This window comes from Bemisia tabaci, chromosome 4, assembly GCF_918797505.1.
Source record: "Bemisia tabaci chromosome 4, PGI_BMITA_v3".
Taxonomy (NCBI): domain Eukaryota; kingdom Metazoa; phylum Arthropoda; class Insecta; order Hemiptera; family Aleyrodidae; genus Bemisia; species Bemisia tabaci.
The window spans coordinates 3,019,132-3,038,378 of record NC_092796.1 but is presented as its reverse complement, the minus strand read 5'-3'; the positions used below and the strand labels follow the sequence as shown (position 1 = coordinate 3,038,378).

General features: G+C 35.8%; 1 protein-coding gene across 1 annotated transcript; it reads right to left on the bottom strand.

Moving 5' to 3' along the window:
* Positions 1-1,470: 1,470 nt before the first annotated feature.
* On the bottom strand, positions 1,471-19,219 carry LOC109031264 (Mitotic arrest-deficient 1). The gene is made up of 12 exons (XM_019042698.2): positions 18,770-19,219; positions 17,134-17,306; positions 14,148-14,315; positions 12,739-12,945; positions 11,004-11,134; positions 10,257-10,532; positions 9,703-9,847; positions 9,037-9,220; positions 8,341-8,548; positions 6,910-7,082; positions 4,616-4,806; positions 1,471-3,374 (listed from the first exon to the last, which is right to left on the bottom strand). The coding sequence occupies exons 1-12, from the start codon at positions 19,053-19,055 to the stop codon at positions 3,198-3,200; spliced, it is 2,319 nt and encodes a 772-aa protein (XP_018898243.2). The 5' UTR covers positions 19,056-19,219; the 3' UTR covers positions 1,471-3,197.
* Positions 19,220-19,247: the final 28 nt, after the last annotated feature.

Below are 19,247 nucleotides of genomic sequence, written 5' to 3'. Positions count from 1 at the left end.
GAATAACACTTTAGATTTTCAGATAATTTTTGTAGTAATAAGTTTACAAGCTAACATTTTGTTGTTAGCTGTTCCAGCTTTACTAAATGAAGCTCTTATTATAGCTGCCCTAGAGGCAGTAGAGCTCCCATCCATAGGTACTTACACACTTGTCATCAAATTAAATGCGTTTTTTCAATCAGTGACCAGTGTTTTAATGAGATTAAAGTATTATATTTATTTTATAATAAATTGTAATTATGATAACTAGGAGTATGAATGAAGGAGTTTGGTGACATTTTTGAAATTTTGAGAAAAGCGTTAAAAAATGTTTAAAATGACTTAATTGCGTGCGAATTTATAGCTCAAATACTAACTGTAGAACTTGGCCTCATCTTTTTTTTATACTTACTTTCAAACTTTAAAATGAGCTCCGGTGTTCAATTTTTTCAAAACGCACACCCCTACAACAAATCTTTTTAGAAATAGCCATCCCCAACTTTTTGAAAAATGACAAACCTCCTCAAATAACTTAATATTTATCTGTAACATCCTTTGTTACATAGGAAAGTGATGCAATATTTTCAAGGTGCACATTTCTGCTTACTTTGTATTATCCATAGGTATTTTAAAAAATGATAATTTACTCTTGATACTCTCGGGTTCTCAGATTGTTTTGGGTATCTCTTTAGCTTCTCATGCAACCTCTGAAAAATGACGGGAATCGTTCAGCGAAGTTTTTTATTTAATACTCTACTTCTCTTCCTTTCCTTTTAGTTTTTTAATGACCATTAAAGGATTTTTTTTCGGAGGAAAATTGTTGTCTGACCTAAAATTAAACCATTTCAGGCCGTGAACAGATATGTACCAACTACTGTCTCATCCATACTTCAATTATACGAGAAGAGGAGGAGAAATTCACATTTCTGGGTTTTTTTTGTAAACGAATTGTATTTTTTTCCTAAATAATTTTGCAGATTTTCTTTAAGTGAAATAAATCAGATACTTTTTTCTATTCACACAACACATACAAAATAATAAATATCTATGTGCTTAAAAAACGTTCCTTTCCATTTTTTTTAAGTCAGTCTGCTGTATTACATAAACACAATCCCGAGACAATTTATTAGTTTTTTTGATACTCTACAAAATGTGTTATGGGTAAGGAAATTAGATGAAAACAAATCAACGGTCAAATACTGACACTCCAGTTCATTTGAAGGCATGTAACTCATAAGTTGAAAGTGCTTGAACATAATTTTTCTCTGCATCCTTCCGGTATGAATTTTAATAATTAGAAATTAGGTATTCAAGTGGGTTTGAATTTTCATTTTTATACATACTTTTCTTGGATGCTCTTGCTTCATTGAGGAACTGGTTAGGTTTGTTTTGAGTCTTCTCATTCTACTTCAATCCAAACACAAAATTTGATTTTATATGACAATGTTCAGTGAGAATCTAAAATGAAACAGCAATAATTCAACGATCAACTTGATTGTTAATTTACAAAATATATATTCTTTATTAGTTTCTTTTCTTACATTTTCTACAAAACTACAGGAAGTTGAAGGTTCCTCGGAAGGATTGCCATTTTAAAGCAGACTAGCAATTGATTCAGTTCAAAATATTACAATTTTTACTTTTTTTTATGTAACTTTTACAATATGGATGTACTTACAAGAAATGCCAGGGTTTGTCGACTGTTCCATACAAATGAAGCACAGTAATAATTTTACACCAGAATTTGAAAAACGATGCGACAAACAGAAAACTACGAATACATATCTTTCTTTTTTTTAAACATTTCCAACGATAATAATAATTTCTTTATTTCTTTAATCAAGAAAAAATCCCACTTACATTCTCTATAAATCTCATTCTTTGATTAGCTAACCTAAATATTAATAGTAAATGCATATGTTCGAAAGTATTTCGACGGTGTCAGTCGGCAATCACATAACTCGTTTGCGGTGTCTGAAAATCTCCGCCGCTATGTTAATTTTTTAAAGGAGAAAAAATTGACATCATTCCTTGAAGTTTTTGCAAAATTTTCTTCGCACAAAGGAGAAAAATTACGACAGTTTTAAAGAAATGCCGTTGAGCAGTTTTCCGTTTAAAAAATAAAGTATGACAGGAAGTCTGCGACGTCGCAAATCGAGTTATGTGATTGCCCACTTACACCGTCGATATGTTGGGCTAACATCATTTTTTATTTGAATGACGGAAATAATTTAAACAAGGCTATCCTATAACACAGTATCATAGCCAGGACTATGGAGAGAATCACTATAGAGCGCCAAAAATGAAACAAATAGGTGAAAATGAAAAACATTCAAAGACAAAAAATAAGATCAAGACAAGAAAAAATAATCAGAGCTTCAAGTGGACGGATTTGGCAAGAATCAACCTAACTACATTTCACGTTGCCTAATTTCTTCTTAAGTTACATCTTTTTCAACAGATAATGAAACAATATGAGACCTTGAAACTTCCCGAGATTTTCCGTTGGATTATGAAGAATATACTCACAAAATTTCAAGTCTAAATGTTGATTAGTTTTCTGTAGAAAAAAAACAAGAGAGGAAATTCGGCAACGTTTGATGTGGTTAGGCTGATTCTGGTTTAAATCCAGCCAATCAATCACCGCAAAGACAAGTAAAATAATCGAATAAAAAAGATAGGATAGCTAAAAAACAATAAAACTGTTATAATTCTCTCTTTCGCTGGTTTACTATACAACTTATCATTTGGATAATAACCTTAAGCCTTAGATCCTTGTTCATATCTTTATCTAATTTTTTCCTTCAATGCAGTATTATTTTCACCGATTTAAAAGAAAAGGACCTTTCATCACTTGTTAAAGAAACAACAAATCGCCCATCAAGTTTCCTACACAGATACAGTCTTTCCAGATGTGTTGATATACATACTTCATTCCTTCTAGATAAACTTAAACAATTTTTAACTTCTTCTGTCGTTACAAGCTTTGCTTTGCTCACTTGTTACAAATTAGTGGTTTATTGACATTGACAGTAAGCTTTACTTGAGTTCCTAGTCGGATTTTGAATCATTTTAAGAGCTTTAATAGTACTGTTGTGATATGAAAATGTTGTGATATGATTAATCCAGATCTTGTGATTTGCTCAACAAGGTAATAAAGTGTCTAGACTGCTTCCTGTTGGATAGATTCTTACTAACTAGCAAAACAGTGGGAAATTCTAATCAATGACAATAGGGTTTGTGATTGTCATGCTGTGCTTTTCAAAAAGATTTGTAGTTAAAGCTGCGAGGAACATAGGTAAAGAGTGCTGATGAGTCAAGTGAAGCGATATGAGATCACCAAGAGTTTGCGAGAATGGAGTTTCTAGCATATCCATGTTCCCACTCTCTGACTCCTGAAAGACAAATAAATATGAAACTACAACTTTAACACAATATTATCTTCCTGTGACAATAACAAGTGTTTAATTGGAGATTGTTTCAAAGAAATTATTTCATGTCAGACAATTCTAATCATAGCTATTTGAAATGGGCCTCTAAACAAGGTACCAGGGTGTCTACTAAAACAGGCTGGTCAAAAATAAGTATTTTTACAGTAATTTTTCCGTACATTCTCGAGAAATTCAGTACCTCCTCCAACAGAAAAATTCCGTACTTTTTCAGTACCTCCGTTTAACGAAATTATAAAAATTCCAAAATTTTGAAATTGCGACAAAAATGACAAAAAATTCCAGACCTTTTTGCGGAATTTCCGCACTTTATCAGTACTTTTGGACCGCCCTTAAAAATCAGTACTATTTCCGGACTTTCCAGACTTGTAGACACCCTGGGTACGTATTAAGGCACTAGGCAACATGATTTCTCTTCAAAATTTCTTCAAAAAAAGGGAATCAAATCTGGAAATCTCCAAGTCTGAAAATCAACTCCTAAATAAGATAGTAGTATTGACAGTTAACATAGGTTAAATGGAAAAAACTTAACTGAAGTCATTTGTAAAATATTATCTCCATTTGATCTGTGTTGAAAAACTTGTTGATATCTCATTCAGGAGTTGATTTTGGAACATTCCACAGTATAAATTGTTTTCTAAGCAAGATTTTGAAGGAAAACGTGTGACTCCCTTCTAGTTCAGACCTTGCCTAATGACAAATTATTTTATCTTTGTTTTTTTTGGGTTTTTTTTTAAGCGTAATACAAATAGAAATATGAGGTTAAACAAATTTAGTACAAGAAGTCTTCAAGGCAACAGGCAAGCTAATCTCTCTCTTATAAAATTTGGAAACTTTTTTAAACTTAGGACATACAAAAGCCTCATTGAGAGTTAAATTCACAAAGTTTTACTCCTTCAAACCAAATTGACAATAACTGCACCGATATCAAGCATCATAAATGTTTCAGTTCTTGCAAAATCCTCTACTTCAATTGCTTTATGAATTCAGTCTATGAAATAAAAGACAAAGCAATGACAAATCATGCGATTTTGATACGGACATCTGACTTTCTGCAGCATTTGTGAACTTGCACATTGCATGTATGAATTGTGATTCGGTAAGCCACCCATAGGACATGAAAATGCAAAAGTTAAATTTGTCTCTCTCTCTTTTATCCCCTTGTGAAAGAGTTTTCTGTTACATACCTGAAATATAAGATACTCTTCAGGACCCTCGGCATAAACACTAGACAAGCGATAGACCTTGTTTGGAAGACCATCTACCTTGTAGCCAAAGAGGATGTATATTGCCTCTCGATACTCCTGGCTTTTTACTTTGAACACTTCACGTAGCCTTTGATTTTGCAATTCTGATGAGCGCACTTTTTCCCTCAACTCTGGAAATGATAAGAAATTATCTTCGTAACTATGATATCTTGAAATATTTTGAACGCCTAAGCTAATTTAGTAAAAAAATGTAAACTAAACAAAACACTACATGAAAGTGGCATTATAATTTATAATTGTTTTTATAGTTTTGATAGTTGAATCCTTAGTGATCTTTGTTGCTCCATATTTTAGTACTGAGAGGCTACGCCCCCTGGAGGCGCTCCGCACCATCAAGGGGCCGCTTAGAGGCCCATTTTTGAATCCACAGCGTTAATGAAATTCATATTTTCATGATATTATTCGTTCAACAGATCTCAGGAAAAAATTTTATGACAGAAGTAGTAAGAACCTAATGGACTAATTCAAATGCAATGTCCCAGTAATAAAATATTTGAGAAATAAAATTATGGATTTAGCCAGCATGAAGTGAATATAAAGTTCGGACATTCTTATTAGATTAGTTTTCCTAAATTTCAATGCTGTCCAATTTTTTTTTTTAGTCATTCCTTTTGTTTTTAAAGTTTCTTTCGTTTCCAATTTTTACCGTTGCATTTTTCTCTTTTAGCTTCTTATTAATGTTGGTTATATTTTTCCCCTAAAAAATTACGACATGACGTATATTTTACTTTTAAGAATGACATGATTTTTGTTTTTGATAAATAAAGAGAAAAAAATTTGAGGTCAAGAGGATGCGTTTCGCAATGATTGATTAATGAGCCATTGCAGTAAAACAACGAAAGATAACAATCGCAGGTCATAATTAAAATACTGATCAGCCGGGAATCAATCCAACACCTTTCAGACCATGCGGGCTCTGCTGATGCTTTAGACAACTCGGCCACCGCCCATCTTCGATGACATGTCACAAATCTTGTGTTCATAAGTAGAATTGATGCACAGGCTACTCTGCCACTGCGCAACCTTCTGTGCATAGCGGCAGCAGGAGCGGAGCATTCTATAAAGTTGCTCACTTTTATAACGTGATTGTGAAAAAACCTCAGTCCTATTTCCAAATTTTGATTAGAGCGGGCTCATCTAGGGCCTATCACCTGCCGATAACCGCAAAAATAATGGAAATCGGCCCAGTAGAACGCTCAAACAAACTAAGACAAAAAATATAAATTTGCATTGTTTAAATAGAAGAATTTGCAACTTTACCGCGTAATATAAAAAAACCCGGGTCATATTTTGAAAATCTGAATAAAGCGGGCTCATCCAGAGACAATTGCCGGTCGATAGCTGCAAAAATCAAAATCGGCCTGGTTGAATGCTGGAACTAAGCGTTACCAGTTATGCAAAATTAGGAGGTCTCGGAGCTTAAAGTACAGATGTATCTGGGTTTGAGAGTAAATTATGGGAATAAAAGACTGCATCCATATTTCGTCTATGGAATTTTCATGAATTACGATTCATGAGGTTCAAACCAGCATTTTCACTTTTAATTGGGACTGTTCATATAATATGTATCGCTGAAAATCAGATTTTTTGACCGCCCTCTTCTTCACGGTGCATCCATAACACAGGTTTGCACCACCCTCAAAAAATTACATAACACTCAATTCACACCCTCCCTTTTAGCGTTTTGAGATGAATTTTAAATGGAGAATGGCCTGCTTGCGCTGATTCTTCATCTCAACTTCTTGAAAAATTATTGCTACGCACCATTCTAGCTTTACATACCACAGCCCTGAACGCCCCGGGCCACTGTATCTTGTATTGCTCGGCATTGCAGGCTCAGATCCACTCTCTCCTAGAGCGTTACACATTTATTGAAGTACTCCTCATTCACTCCAAAACCACTCAGTTTTTGTGGGTGTTTACATTGGGCCAAAATAGTTTTACTGATTAGGCTGTGATGCGAATAAGTTGATGGAATCATTATGAAAAAGAAACGCTCTTAACTGATCAAAAGTGGAAGTGATCATTAAGAACTCAAAACGAATTTAACCAAAGCATATGGTTGATATTACAAATACGATGCACACCTTTCGCATTTTTTGGTTTCAAGAGAATTACTTCAAATGCCCTTGCGTAAAAAAATAAATTGGCTGACGAAATTTGGCTAGAGCTAAAGTCGTTTGATTCCCTTTTGAGGGACATTGCCAACTCACCATCTACTTCTTTTGAGTTGCAGCTTTGCACTCTCTCTTCCACTATCCTTGTAACATCTTGTTCGTTGCCTTCCTCGAGGACCTTAATTCTTTCCCTCAGTCGGTCATTTTCTAGTTTACATTCGCTGAGTTTGTCATTCAGATTTGCAGTGGCAATTGACGTTGGGTTCATTCTGAAACGTGTCGATTTCTAATGAGATAAGATTGATGAAAAAAAAAAAAAAAAGGATCTCTTGAGTATGGAAACATAACCATTGCAGAGAATACAGTCCCTAAAAAAACAAAATAAATGAACAGACTAAAACTGAAAACAGGAAAAATAGTTAACCTGGTTAATTTTTCCCTGTGTATCCTCATTGCTTCAGGTGTATTATGATGATATGCAGATGCAGTGGGAGTTCCTCGAAAAAATAATTTTTTCTGCGTACTGGACAATATAAAATACATTACGAAAACACAGCCTGCGTGTGTCCAATATTCGTGGGAGGAAAAATAATTTTTTTTTTTTTTTTTTACAGCTCATACAGGAAAACTAGGACAAAATTCAAGAAATTTTGCTGAGTTTCTGGGAGATTCTAACCAAAAATAGAGAGTTTCAAAGAATTTTTTAGATTTGTCACCAAGTTTTTCAGGGGCTCGCCAAGTCTTACATTACCAAACATTTTTCTACCGAAAGTACAAGAAATAAGTCAATGCAAACACAAGATACTCAAAATTCAATAAGCCAATATCCAGTGCAATTATTGAGATCAAAAATTAACTTAAGACAGCAAGAAGATGAAAGACATAGCATAGGTATAAGAATATATTTTTTTGTATGGCTAGTCATCGTTAAAAAATGAACGCATGAATTGTGAAAAGAAAATTAAAATTTTTGGAAACTAGGCCCAAGATCGAGGGATTAAGGTTTTTTTTTTTTGGTGAATTTAAAACTTTTCTCAAAAATGGATTACTTGCAGCAACTTGAAAAACAAAACAAAAATGATAGATTTTTAAGAATTTCCAACTGCAAAAAAGAGGACTATTTAGGAGTGACCAACTTTTTGACACATTCACGGACTGAAAAAATGTAGGAAACTTTTACTTCCAAGAATGCAAAGTGACGAAGTAGAACGCCAACATCCTAAAACTGTCATCAGATAAGTTGGCAGTTGTTCACTTTTCGTTTGAAAGCATCTGCATTACAGTTGTCCAGAAGGCATCAAAGATTGACTGCGGGCAATGCTGCTGCCATGCGCAGAAACGTAAATCCGTCTACTGCCTAGGACAGCCAAAAGTAAACAACTGACAACTTGTAAGATGCAAGTTTTACTTGATGTTTCAAAACAGCAGGTGGTGTAAAAAAACCGATCAAGCTACAAGAAGAGGAATTTTTCTAGCTCGAGTAATGTTCTGAGCATACAATATTTTACAAGGTAACTTGCAGCTTACTTGAGATGCAGGATTTTTGTGTCCCTAGTGTCAAAGTCGCCTTTGAGAGCTCTATACTCCATTTGAATCTTCAACTCTTCAATCTCACTCAGCAAACGTTGCTTTTCAAGTTTCAACTGTTCTTCAGTTTTCAACAATTGCTCTTTTTCCTTTAATAAAGCGTCTCGCTCAGCTTTAAAATTCCCATTCACAGGGCTATTTGGAAAACCTGTTTAAAAGACATTCAATATATCATAGTTTACGATGAAAAAATACAAATAGATAAATCTGTGTTTGAAGGGACAGTTGGCTTTAAATCAGACAGTGAGGACTTAAGTGGAGCCATGCTGCCAAAATCAAAAAAAGGCCATCAAAATTGGTGATTTGAGCTCTTTAATCATCGTATCCCGCACACAGAAGCATGTTTAGATTTGATTGTCTAAGTATCTCTTACTTACATTATATTTCCGCTAAAGGAAACTAGTCATATTAATTCATCTGAAATCAGTGATTTTTCTCAATACTCTAGGACAAGACACTAAAATTTTCAAACAAATTCCTGTCATGGTTATCGCATGAAAAGAAAATGAGAAATGTGATGGTTGGAAATTTACATTTAAAATGTGGTTTTGAGAGGAAGATATTCTAAATATTAGTCGATCAGTCCAGACAATTTCAAAATATTTTCAAACAAGATGAATGAAGTGGCTGATTTACCTGGAACATCGGTCTGAGCTAAAGAGGGGTCTTTTTCTAAAGTTTCCATGCGCTGTCGGTAACCTTCAATGACTTTTTCTAAATTCTCCAGCTTGTTCATATTTTGAGCATCTAGAGTTGTGTGAGCAATTATGGAGTATTCTTTTTGACAGGAGTCTACAAGAGTCCTTAAGTCATTCCTTTCCTGAACAGAGTTAGATAATATAGAAAGTTAATAAAGATAAAGGATAGGGTGGGATCAGAAATAGAGACCAAAGAAAATATGAATCCGAAAACTAAAGAGAGCAGAATAAATAACTGAATCTTGTGTTTTTTTTAGTCAACAATCTGAAAGTACTAAGTGAGTAGAGTGAAAGGTGATTTTTTGTGTAATTCAGGAGCCAAAAGCCCGGACGAGCCCACTTTTAAAAGTCCAAAGATTCGAAGGACAGTTTAAATTTATTGCATGACCTGAAAATGAAATACATGAGACCAAGAAATACAAAACATCATCATCACCAGAGAGCAAAAGGTTTTCGAAAATCGTCCAAAAATGGCACACCCTAAGCTTTGAGACACTCAATGTTACGATTGCCTCCTACTCTTTTTTTGAACCAGAGAGGATTTCTGGTCTTGAAATAGCCTATGGAATGTCTCAAAAGGATGAAAATGAAAATTGATAAATACCCATGTTATCAATGTTAGTTGTTTCTTCATCCTTTTGATGAGGGATGAATGTTGTTCAATTGTGGCTTGAAGTTGTGCAATCTTCTCCTCCTTTTTCGCGGACTCCGCAGCAACCGCAGCGTTTGCTTCTTCTAGAGCTCTACATCTGTTGAAATTGATAAGATTAGAAAATTAATTTGAGAAGGAGTGAAGGTTTTCATTTCAAGAAATTTTAAAAGCAGGATTTTTATCTGCATAGATACGTAAGAATAATGCCACCCTTACTTAACAGTCGCATGTCACATGTGTTTACTTTAATGTTAATGTATGAATTGAGACACACTCCATAAGAAAATAAACAAATCCATATTAATCAAAAGTAAACCCACAGCATAGAACTAATTACAATGAAAAAGTAACATTTTTCCCGACGTTTCAGGAATTGACAAACACAGACCGCAAAGCTGGTCGAATTTAGGTTACTTGTGGTTAGGCTGCATAAAAAACTTATTTGTCCTTGGAAATAATCGACCCATTAAATTACCATACTTATAAATAGTATGTTTGATTATTACCTCATTTTGAGTTGAGCTTTCTCTGACGTTAATACAACCTCCTGCTGCATCAATTGTTGGATTGACCGCCGTAAGGAGAGCGGGCTGCACACATCTGCCATGTCCTTCAGATTAAAGCATTTTCCCAGACTTTTCCACTCATCTAATTGTAGACTTATGTGTTTGTTTTCAGCTCTCAGATGGATTAGCTCTTTTTCGTAAGAGTCTGTTAATTTCACTTTCTCTTGTAAGCTTTCCACTAAATTTTCAAAATATAATTTGTTGCCAATGGTGTCCCTAGAAAGAAAATGCAGGATCTAATGATGGTTTAGAAGTAAAAAAATTAATCAAACAGGAATGGTAAATATTTTTAATTGCAACTTCACAAGAGACAACTAAAAGGAACAATACTTGCAACTTGATAAACCTCCATGGCATAGTGTTCCTTGTTTGTAACAACGCATTTAGTGGTTTTTTCAAAACGAACCATTTTTCTGGCATCATGTCGCAAATTCTTATCAATGTTTTCTCCTTTGAAAAAATGATAACCAAAATTTTAAAATTTTAAGGGAAAATGTTGGTACTCAATATTTAACAAGAGCTGCAGCATATATTTGTGTCCATCAGAACTTGAAACTCAAGATTAAGTAATGCCATAGAAGGTTTTAATATTTGAATCAATCTATTCAATGAAGGTAACAGATGCCTCCTTGAATTTTCTGAAGAGAGCTTCATTTAATTTTTTTTCAATTTCAGATAGGAACATACCTAAGTTGCCTATTTTCATGTTGCAGAGATGCAATTTCTTTTTCCAACTGAGGAATTTTTAGCAATTTGGTATGCTGAGACTTTGCTAACGCAGCTGCTTCTTGGTATGACTCTTTCTCGTATTCCATATCCTATAAAGAGAGAGAAAATATAAAAATTTTAATTTAAGAGATTCGAAATGTACTTCACTTAAAAAATGAATTACTCTCATTTCGCATCAGAGGTTTAAAGTAAACATGCCAGTTTTTACTGAAGCACAGTGGCCATTTCACCTAAAGGACAAGAAAATAATTTGTTGACTCCAGTGCAGAGATGACAAGTAAAGGGTTAACTGTTCCCAACTAATTTTACAATAAAATATCGGCAAATACAAAATTCAAAAGAGATATCTAAAATGACCACTATTAAAAGTCTTAGAATTTGCTTTGAACTTTGCCTTATATGATAAATACTGTCATAGTATACTGAGACCAGTGAGGGATTTTAAAAGCAGTATTTGAAGACACAATGAATCGGCATTTTGACGGTGTCAGTCGGCAATCACATAACTCGTTTGCAGTGTCTGAAAATCTCCGCCTCTATGTTATTTTTTTAAAGGAGAACAAACTGACATCATTCCTTGAAGTTTTTGCGAAATTTTCTTCGCACAGGGAAGAAAAATCATGGCAGTTTTAAAGAATTGCCGTTGAGTAGTTTTCTGTTTAGAAAATGAAGTCTGACAGGAAGTCTGGGACGTCGCAAACCGGGTTATAAGATTGCCGAGTTACACCGTGGATTTATGATGAATTCTACAGTACCTTACTACCTGAAAAAGCACACTGGTTGGAAACTTCCAATACAGGCACTGTAATTTGAGAAAAATGTTAGGACATAAATGATGAAGAAAAAATTTTATGGAGTCTTCATAATTGGCATGCAAAGAAATCATCGCTTCTTGGGCATAAGAGCATATGTCAATTTCTACAAGAGCCTTGGAAAGCATGGAATACATGGACAATAGGGCTCAACTCCAAAATTAGTTTCACTCTAGCGCTGGAGGATCGACAAATTATGAGTAGCCAATGTGTTCTAATTGAATTGCCATTAAATGGAGTTCATTTTCCACTGAGGCACCACCATTTTTGGCTTTTCCTTAAAACCTACTTGCATAGAAAAACTTATGGCACATATGTTGTTTCTATAACAGGGTGTCTACTGGTGCCTTGTCATTTAAATTCCTTGCTTATTCAGTACTTTTTCCTTGTTTTTTCTTTACTTTCCTTAAAATTCCTTTTTTTGGCGATTTTCATAAATCCTTGCTTTTTCCTTACCTCACACGCATTTTAAGTGTATTCAGATGGGAAAAGTGGAATGATGCAATGATAGAGGAATACACCAAACAAAACAAACGTTTCGAATGCCAACAAACTGCGGTCTTCTTCAGTGCGACAAGTGGAAACATTTTACAAAAACAAATTTAAAAAAAAATGTAAAAAACTACAAAACTATTTAAATTTGATTTTGCAAAATGTTTCCACTTGTTGCACTGAAGAAGACCGCGGTTTTTTGGCGGTCGAAACTTTTGTTTTTTTCCTTGTAAGTTTTTTATTATTTCTCATTTCCATGTAGTTTGAAATATTATTTGTTTAATTTATTTTTGGCTTGTACCTCCATTATTTCTTCAATCATTTTACCATTATCTAAGAAGCTTAGCCAGCCAAATTTGGCATTAAGATGTATTAACTTAGAGCCCTACCTTAATTCTTTGTTGTGCCACAAGAAGTTTTGTTTTATCCATTTCCCATTGCCGAAGTTCTTTCCTCTTCTCTTTGAGGTCTGCACTCAACTCCTCAGACAGTTGCTTGTACCGCTCTGCTTCTTCTTTGAAGATTGATCGTTCACTCTCCAATTCATTCATCCTGCGTCCTGACTCACCACCACTTTCCGAAACTTTAGATTTCAACTAAGAAAAATTATAAACAAAAGTTTTAAACATTTCCACTTATTTTTGGAAACCACCAAAGGTAAAAATGAGGATAAAAAGCATGTGATTTTTCAAAGGAGCGGTTTTTCAGGGTTGCCACGGAGTTTGAAAAATTAAATTCCCTAACACACTTTGGTGAAATTCCCTGACAACTGAAAAAATGCAGGATTTGTAAAAAGACATAGTTTGAAATAGTTTTCGGGCAAAACTTGTTGTTTGAAATGTGAAACCCACTTGAGAAACTAATTGAAGGTGATTTGACAAGTTTTTTCCAGACATTTATGTAGTTTTCCTTGACATTTCCATGTTTTCCCTGACTTTTTAAAATTTCCTGACATTTTCCAGTTTTCCCTGACTGTTGCAACCATGATGTTGGTTTTTATTAAATCTCCGTCTTTTTTTTTGATTAAACTGGGCTGAGATTTTTGAAGTAAGAGTTTTTAGCAGAAAATCTCCTCGCATATCCTGAAGAATAGGTGATCAGATTTAACCAGCGTCAGCTTATCTGCATTTCATGTTGCCTAATTCTTTGCATGTTTCACTTTCTGGACAAAAAACTAAACAGCTTAGTGCTATCATAAATTAAAAGTAAAATACATTTTATACATAAGTCTTTTCCTGTTTTTAAAAAGGTTTCAAACATACCACACCTGACGGTGCTGTGAAACTTTCTGAGAGTTTCCTCTGAGTTGCAAAGAACATACTTACGAAATTTAAAGTTAGAATGTTGCTTGATATTTTTTTACAAAAATAAAATCGAGAAAAAATTAGGGATGGGTTGTTGTAGTTACGCTGATCCAGCTTACGGCCATCCAAATGTTAAGCACATTGTCCTTTTATGAACTAACGGAGAAAGTAAAGTTGCTTGTTGATCTAGTGATTCTAAGCCCTGGACATGGCCCATTGTAACTTTTTCTGTTAACCTTCTTAATTGCATTTCTTGAACTACTGATTTCAAATCACATTTGACCCTGACATGGTTTGACATTTTTAGGTGGTTTCAGCAGCAAAATGTTAGGAAAACATTGTTCCACAGTTAATCGAATCAGCTTCTTTCCTCATCCTCTGTATCTACTTACTTCCATCAAGCTTCTTTTTACACACATTTCAACACATAAGTGGAATGATATTTATACACTGACGGCAGCACTGAGACCTGATTTTAAAAAAATTGTACATACCTCATTCACTTGGTCCCGGAATTGTGTATTCTCGATGACCAAAAGTTGACATTTTTCTTCCAAATTGGCGACCTTTTTGCCAAGAGAAGTTTTCATCTGAGCTAATTCCTCGCGCACCTCAGCTTCACGCTTTCGAACAGTAGCCAGGCGTTTTTCAAGTTCTGTTACCTGATGAAAAGAGATATTTATACGTTACTTGATCATTTTAGGAAGTTGTAAAAACTTGAACTTGCCTCGTTCAGTCGGAAACAAAAACCTGAGGATTACGTTTTACTTAAGGCTTAGAGGCTGTTCAAGTATTACATAAGTTACCTACTTAAGGAAGGGTGGGAGTAGGGTGGTCCTTATTTTGGACTTTTGAGAAATTCTAAGTTCGGAACCCTGCAATCGGTTCCTTTTTATGAGAAAATAACGGGGGAAAAAAGGAAAAAAAATAAAAAAAATTTTTACCCATGTCGCAATGGCGCCAAAGTTGCGGCGCACGAAAATACGATTTTCGGCAAATCGGGCTTTCACGGAATTTCGCCCTGAACTTTGGGCACGCATTATTGCATTTAGACGTATAAAAATTTGCACTGGTACACATTTTTTGGTGTTCTTTCACGTGAAATTATCAGATTTGGGCTAAAAATTATGCAAATGCATGTTTTAAACCCTCAAAGTTACGGAAAAAAACACGATTTTTCGGGCTTTTACGGTATTTCGCCCTGAACTTTGGGCACGTATTGTTACATGGAGACGAATGAAAATTTGCACTGGTACACATTTTTTAGTGCTCTTTCACGTGAAATCATCAGATTTGGGCTAAAAATTATGCAAATGCATGTTTCCAACCCTCAAAGTTACGGAGAAACACGATTTTTTGGGTCCTAATCAGGAGTTACGTTTATAGGCAGTGTCTACTGAAACATGATGATTTAAAAAAAAAGGCGTGATAAATTGCCGTTAGTGCTAAGTTTTACCGTAGTTCAACGTAAAATTTGCGTTTAAGATCTATACGCGCGGATCTAGGATAAGCTGAAACACGTTGAAGCATGTTGAGATGGCTCCTCCAGTGTTACATGGTGCATTTGACTCCAAAATGCCCCCATCTAAAGGTCCTACCGTCTTCATTCTCCAACGCATTAAAAAAGCTTGGTACCAAATTGACCCAACAAAATTTAAAACGGGTATGCAAGACCCCAAAGTAGCCAAAAATTTTGTAGCGGATCGTGAAAGCATCATTGTTTTTGTAGAGAAATCATTACAAAAAGATAATGCACCTAGAGATGATTACAGAGAATTTTTGAAATTAACTTTGATATTTCTCGGGAAAATTAACGAAGGCAATGTTCATTTTTATGCTCCTGGCCCTATTCATCATGCCAGATGGATGGCTAAGGCTATTTATTGTCTAAAGATTTATCTGTTTGCGGACCAATTTACCTTCCAGAAAGGAGAAAGGCAAAACATTAGAAAGTTATGTATTTTTATTGTAAAACTCTACGTGGAGGCCTGGTTTACCGCTCCAAACACAATTAAAGCGCCCAACCACGATTTAGCATTCATGAAGAAACTTTTTAAATTTTCAAAAGTCGATAATGATATTTCTACAGCCACCGTGGCAAAGCTGCAAAATCATCTTTGGTACCTAAGTCCAGAGGCCGTTGCTCTTGCTTTCTTTGATAGAAATGTACCAAAATTGACAGCAAAAAGAAGATGGTACTAGCGTTAGAAAATGAAAGCACATTATCCAAGTAGTGGCTGAACATAGGAAGCAATATCCTGATGTAAAGAAAAGCACACTTCTAAAACCTTACCTGTAAATCAATATTTACTGTAGGTATCCTGTCATGTCATTGTAATGTATTGTATTATTTTTCCCGGAAAAAGTATATTCATGATTGTTTAGCAAAGTCGAAGTAGTTTTTTTCATTCATGTCATTTTTTAATATCCATTGCGTGATTTTTCCTTTGGGCCCGAAAAATCGTGTTTTTCCGTAACTTTGAGGGTTGGAAACATGCATTTGCATAATTTTTAGCCCAAATCTGATGATTTCACGTGAAAGAGCACTAAAAAATGTGTACCAGTGCAAATTTTTATTCGTCTCCATGTAACAATACGTGCCCAAAGTTCAGGGCGAAATACCGTAAAAGCCCGAAAAATCGTGTTTTTCCGTAACTTTGAGGGTTTAAAACATGCATTTGCATAATTTTTAGCCCAAATCTGATAATTTCACGTGAAAGAACACTAAAAAGTGTGTACCAGTGCAAATTTTTATACGTCTAAATGCAATAATGCGTGCCCAAAGTTCAGGGCGAAATTCCGTGAAAGCCCGATTTGCCGAAAATCGTATTTTCGTGCGCCGCAACTTTGGCGCCATTGCGACATGGGTAAAAATTTTTTTTATTTTTTTTCCTTTTTTCCCCCGTTATTTTCTCATAAAAAGGAACCGATTGCAGGGTTCCGAACTTAGAATTTCTCAAAAGTCCAAAATAAGGACCACCCTAGGGTGGGAGTCTGAGTTTGCCTTACAGGGTTTAATAAGGGGGGGGGGGGGACAGGGCCAAGCCAAGTTTATGTAAGTCTCTCACTTGAAAAAAATTACATTTTCCAATAAAAAGAATTTTTCAGTTATTTTTTTTAATTGGGGGGCGGGGGAGGGGCCAGGTCAGTCTCCTGTAATCCAAGAGAGGGGTGAGAGGTTATCTTGTCAGTACCTTGCAGGGGGGAAAGACAAATCAAAATGTCAGCCAAAATGCTTTCTGTAAAACTTAAACGACTGTAAATTCATTTCTATTTTTTATTTTCTGCTTGATGACATTCTTGAGATAAGATCGAAACGTTTTGAAGTTTCAGACTCAATTAGAAGCATTTCCCTTCCATTAAATTGTTCCTTACTATTTAGCCTGCTGCAAAATCTATTGGCCCGCGAACATTAAATCAAGTTTGAAAATGAAGATTCACTTTTAGCAAAGTAAAAATCAACTTTTACGCTGGACTTACATTTTTTCGCTCTCTGCATAAGGCTTGAGTAATATCATTTTTCTCAGCTTCCATCATAATTTCAGTCTCTCGTTTAATTGTATGAACTTGACTCAACCTTTTTTCCAACCCTGCAATTTGGGCCCGCGCCTCTAATAGTTCACCTTGAATTCTTCGAGTTTCCCATGGCGATGCTAGAAAATAAAGAGTAAAAGAAATGATAGTCACTTGTAAAGGCTATGCCCTGGACATGTGTTCAAAGTGAACCTTCAACCTGGTGGATGTTCAGCTAAGTGTTGCCATCGATTGCCTTCAAAGGCCAGGGGGCTGCTCTCCTTTGCAGCATCGATAACAACACTTCACTAAAAAGCCATCACTTTGGAGCTTCACTTTTAAGAAGCGTCCGCGGCACTACTAAAATAAATGGCAAAGTAGAGAAATATAGGGTGATCTGGACCACCCATTGTAGGCTTTTTCCTCCCTTGATTTGAGTTGCACAAAGACAGGACCAGGGAATATGATTAGGCAATTGACTTCGAGGGTAAAAAATTGTATTGATTCAAGAGGCCCCTCCTCTAGGGTGGATCGAATTTTTCGACTGTGACAGGGGAAACGCATATCTTTGAAAAAAAGTTGTCAAATGGGCCCTATATGAAGTACCCAAAATTTCGCCGCATAAAATTGACCCTGTAGCACCGCATGAAGGCCTAAATTTTTAATATATTATATTAAAGGTTCAAACACATGTTTCCTTACAGATTTTGTCAAATTGTTGCCCTAAAAGACGAAAATTTCGTCCGTGTAGACGTATCGTGCACGAGTAAAGCACAATTGGCCTGTTTTTACCCGATAAGTAGGCGGTAGCGGTAGCGCCCTCCAGAATGATGTCGTAAAAGTAAGTGTGACTAGTCAATCCTTAAAAAGTTTACCGGGCTACGATCCCAAGGTCTGAAATTTCATCCGTTTTGGCGTATTTCTAACCGTTCACCCACAAACTTGCGGAGAGGGCATTCGAGCGATGCACCATGCGAATCATCGCGCTGTGTCTAAGTGGTATTCGCTCTAACCGTTTCGGGACGGCCGGTCGGTCCAGGGAAACCCGACGCGACGCGCGGTGGCAAGGTGCCAGCGTCTATGCAGCCGTAATCTCATCAGCAAATCCTGTGTTAGGGAAATTTCAGCTATGGGGACTCTTTGAAAATTAGATAGACGAATCAGAAGACCAGCACTCCTCTTCCCCAGCAGTAGTTTTAAATTTCCTGCAAATCGGATTGAATCCATCCAGAGCAATGCGCTATTATCGCGCATATCTACAGACTTACTTGTTAACCCTAAAAATGTTTACCTTCACTCATATTTTGTGGGACTTTTCACATTTGCATGCACTCGCAGGGACACATACTTAATAGTGCATTTTCTGCACGCCTGCCTTCACCTCAGTTGTGCAGTGAGAGTGACACTCTATTTCTTTGCATGGAGGCAGAAAAGTATTGTTGAGGATCAATGAAGGCAGCTGCTTTCTGGAGGAACACCAATGGTTTTAGAGCGATGTCTTGTTCTCATGATAGAGTGCAAGTACGACTTTCAGAGAGTTTATTTCTCCGCTTTGAGGCTACCACAACAAGTAACAATGCACCTACTCAGTACTGGTACTTACCAACAATGGAGCTTTCATTCATAGTTTTGTGCCCCTCTGAATCAATGGACTCATTCGTTGAGTCGAGCTTCCGCTTCCTGGCTGATAAGAAACAGTCCGTCACTTCAGAATCATCAAAGTTTAGTCTCATAGGTTTAGAGCCATGGTGGGAGCTTGCAGAGGTTGAGCCATACCTAAAGGGAAAATTAAGACTCGATAAACCTCGAGAGGGAGGTGGAAGGCAACCAGCACGAAAGTCGTCCAACATTTTGATAACACACGTGGGATCCTCTTGCTCGTGAGCCATGATTAGACTCAAAAAATAACACCTATGTCGATACTTATTTAATTTATCGTGAACTGAGCCATTAGCATTAGCCGATGAAGGATTCGGAGAACACTTGTAATACTGCAAGTAACTTTAAAACATGATGGAATTAACGTCGTTTTTAGGGCCCTAACGATAACAACACAAGCAGCCTAAGGGAATTTTTCAAAA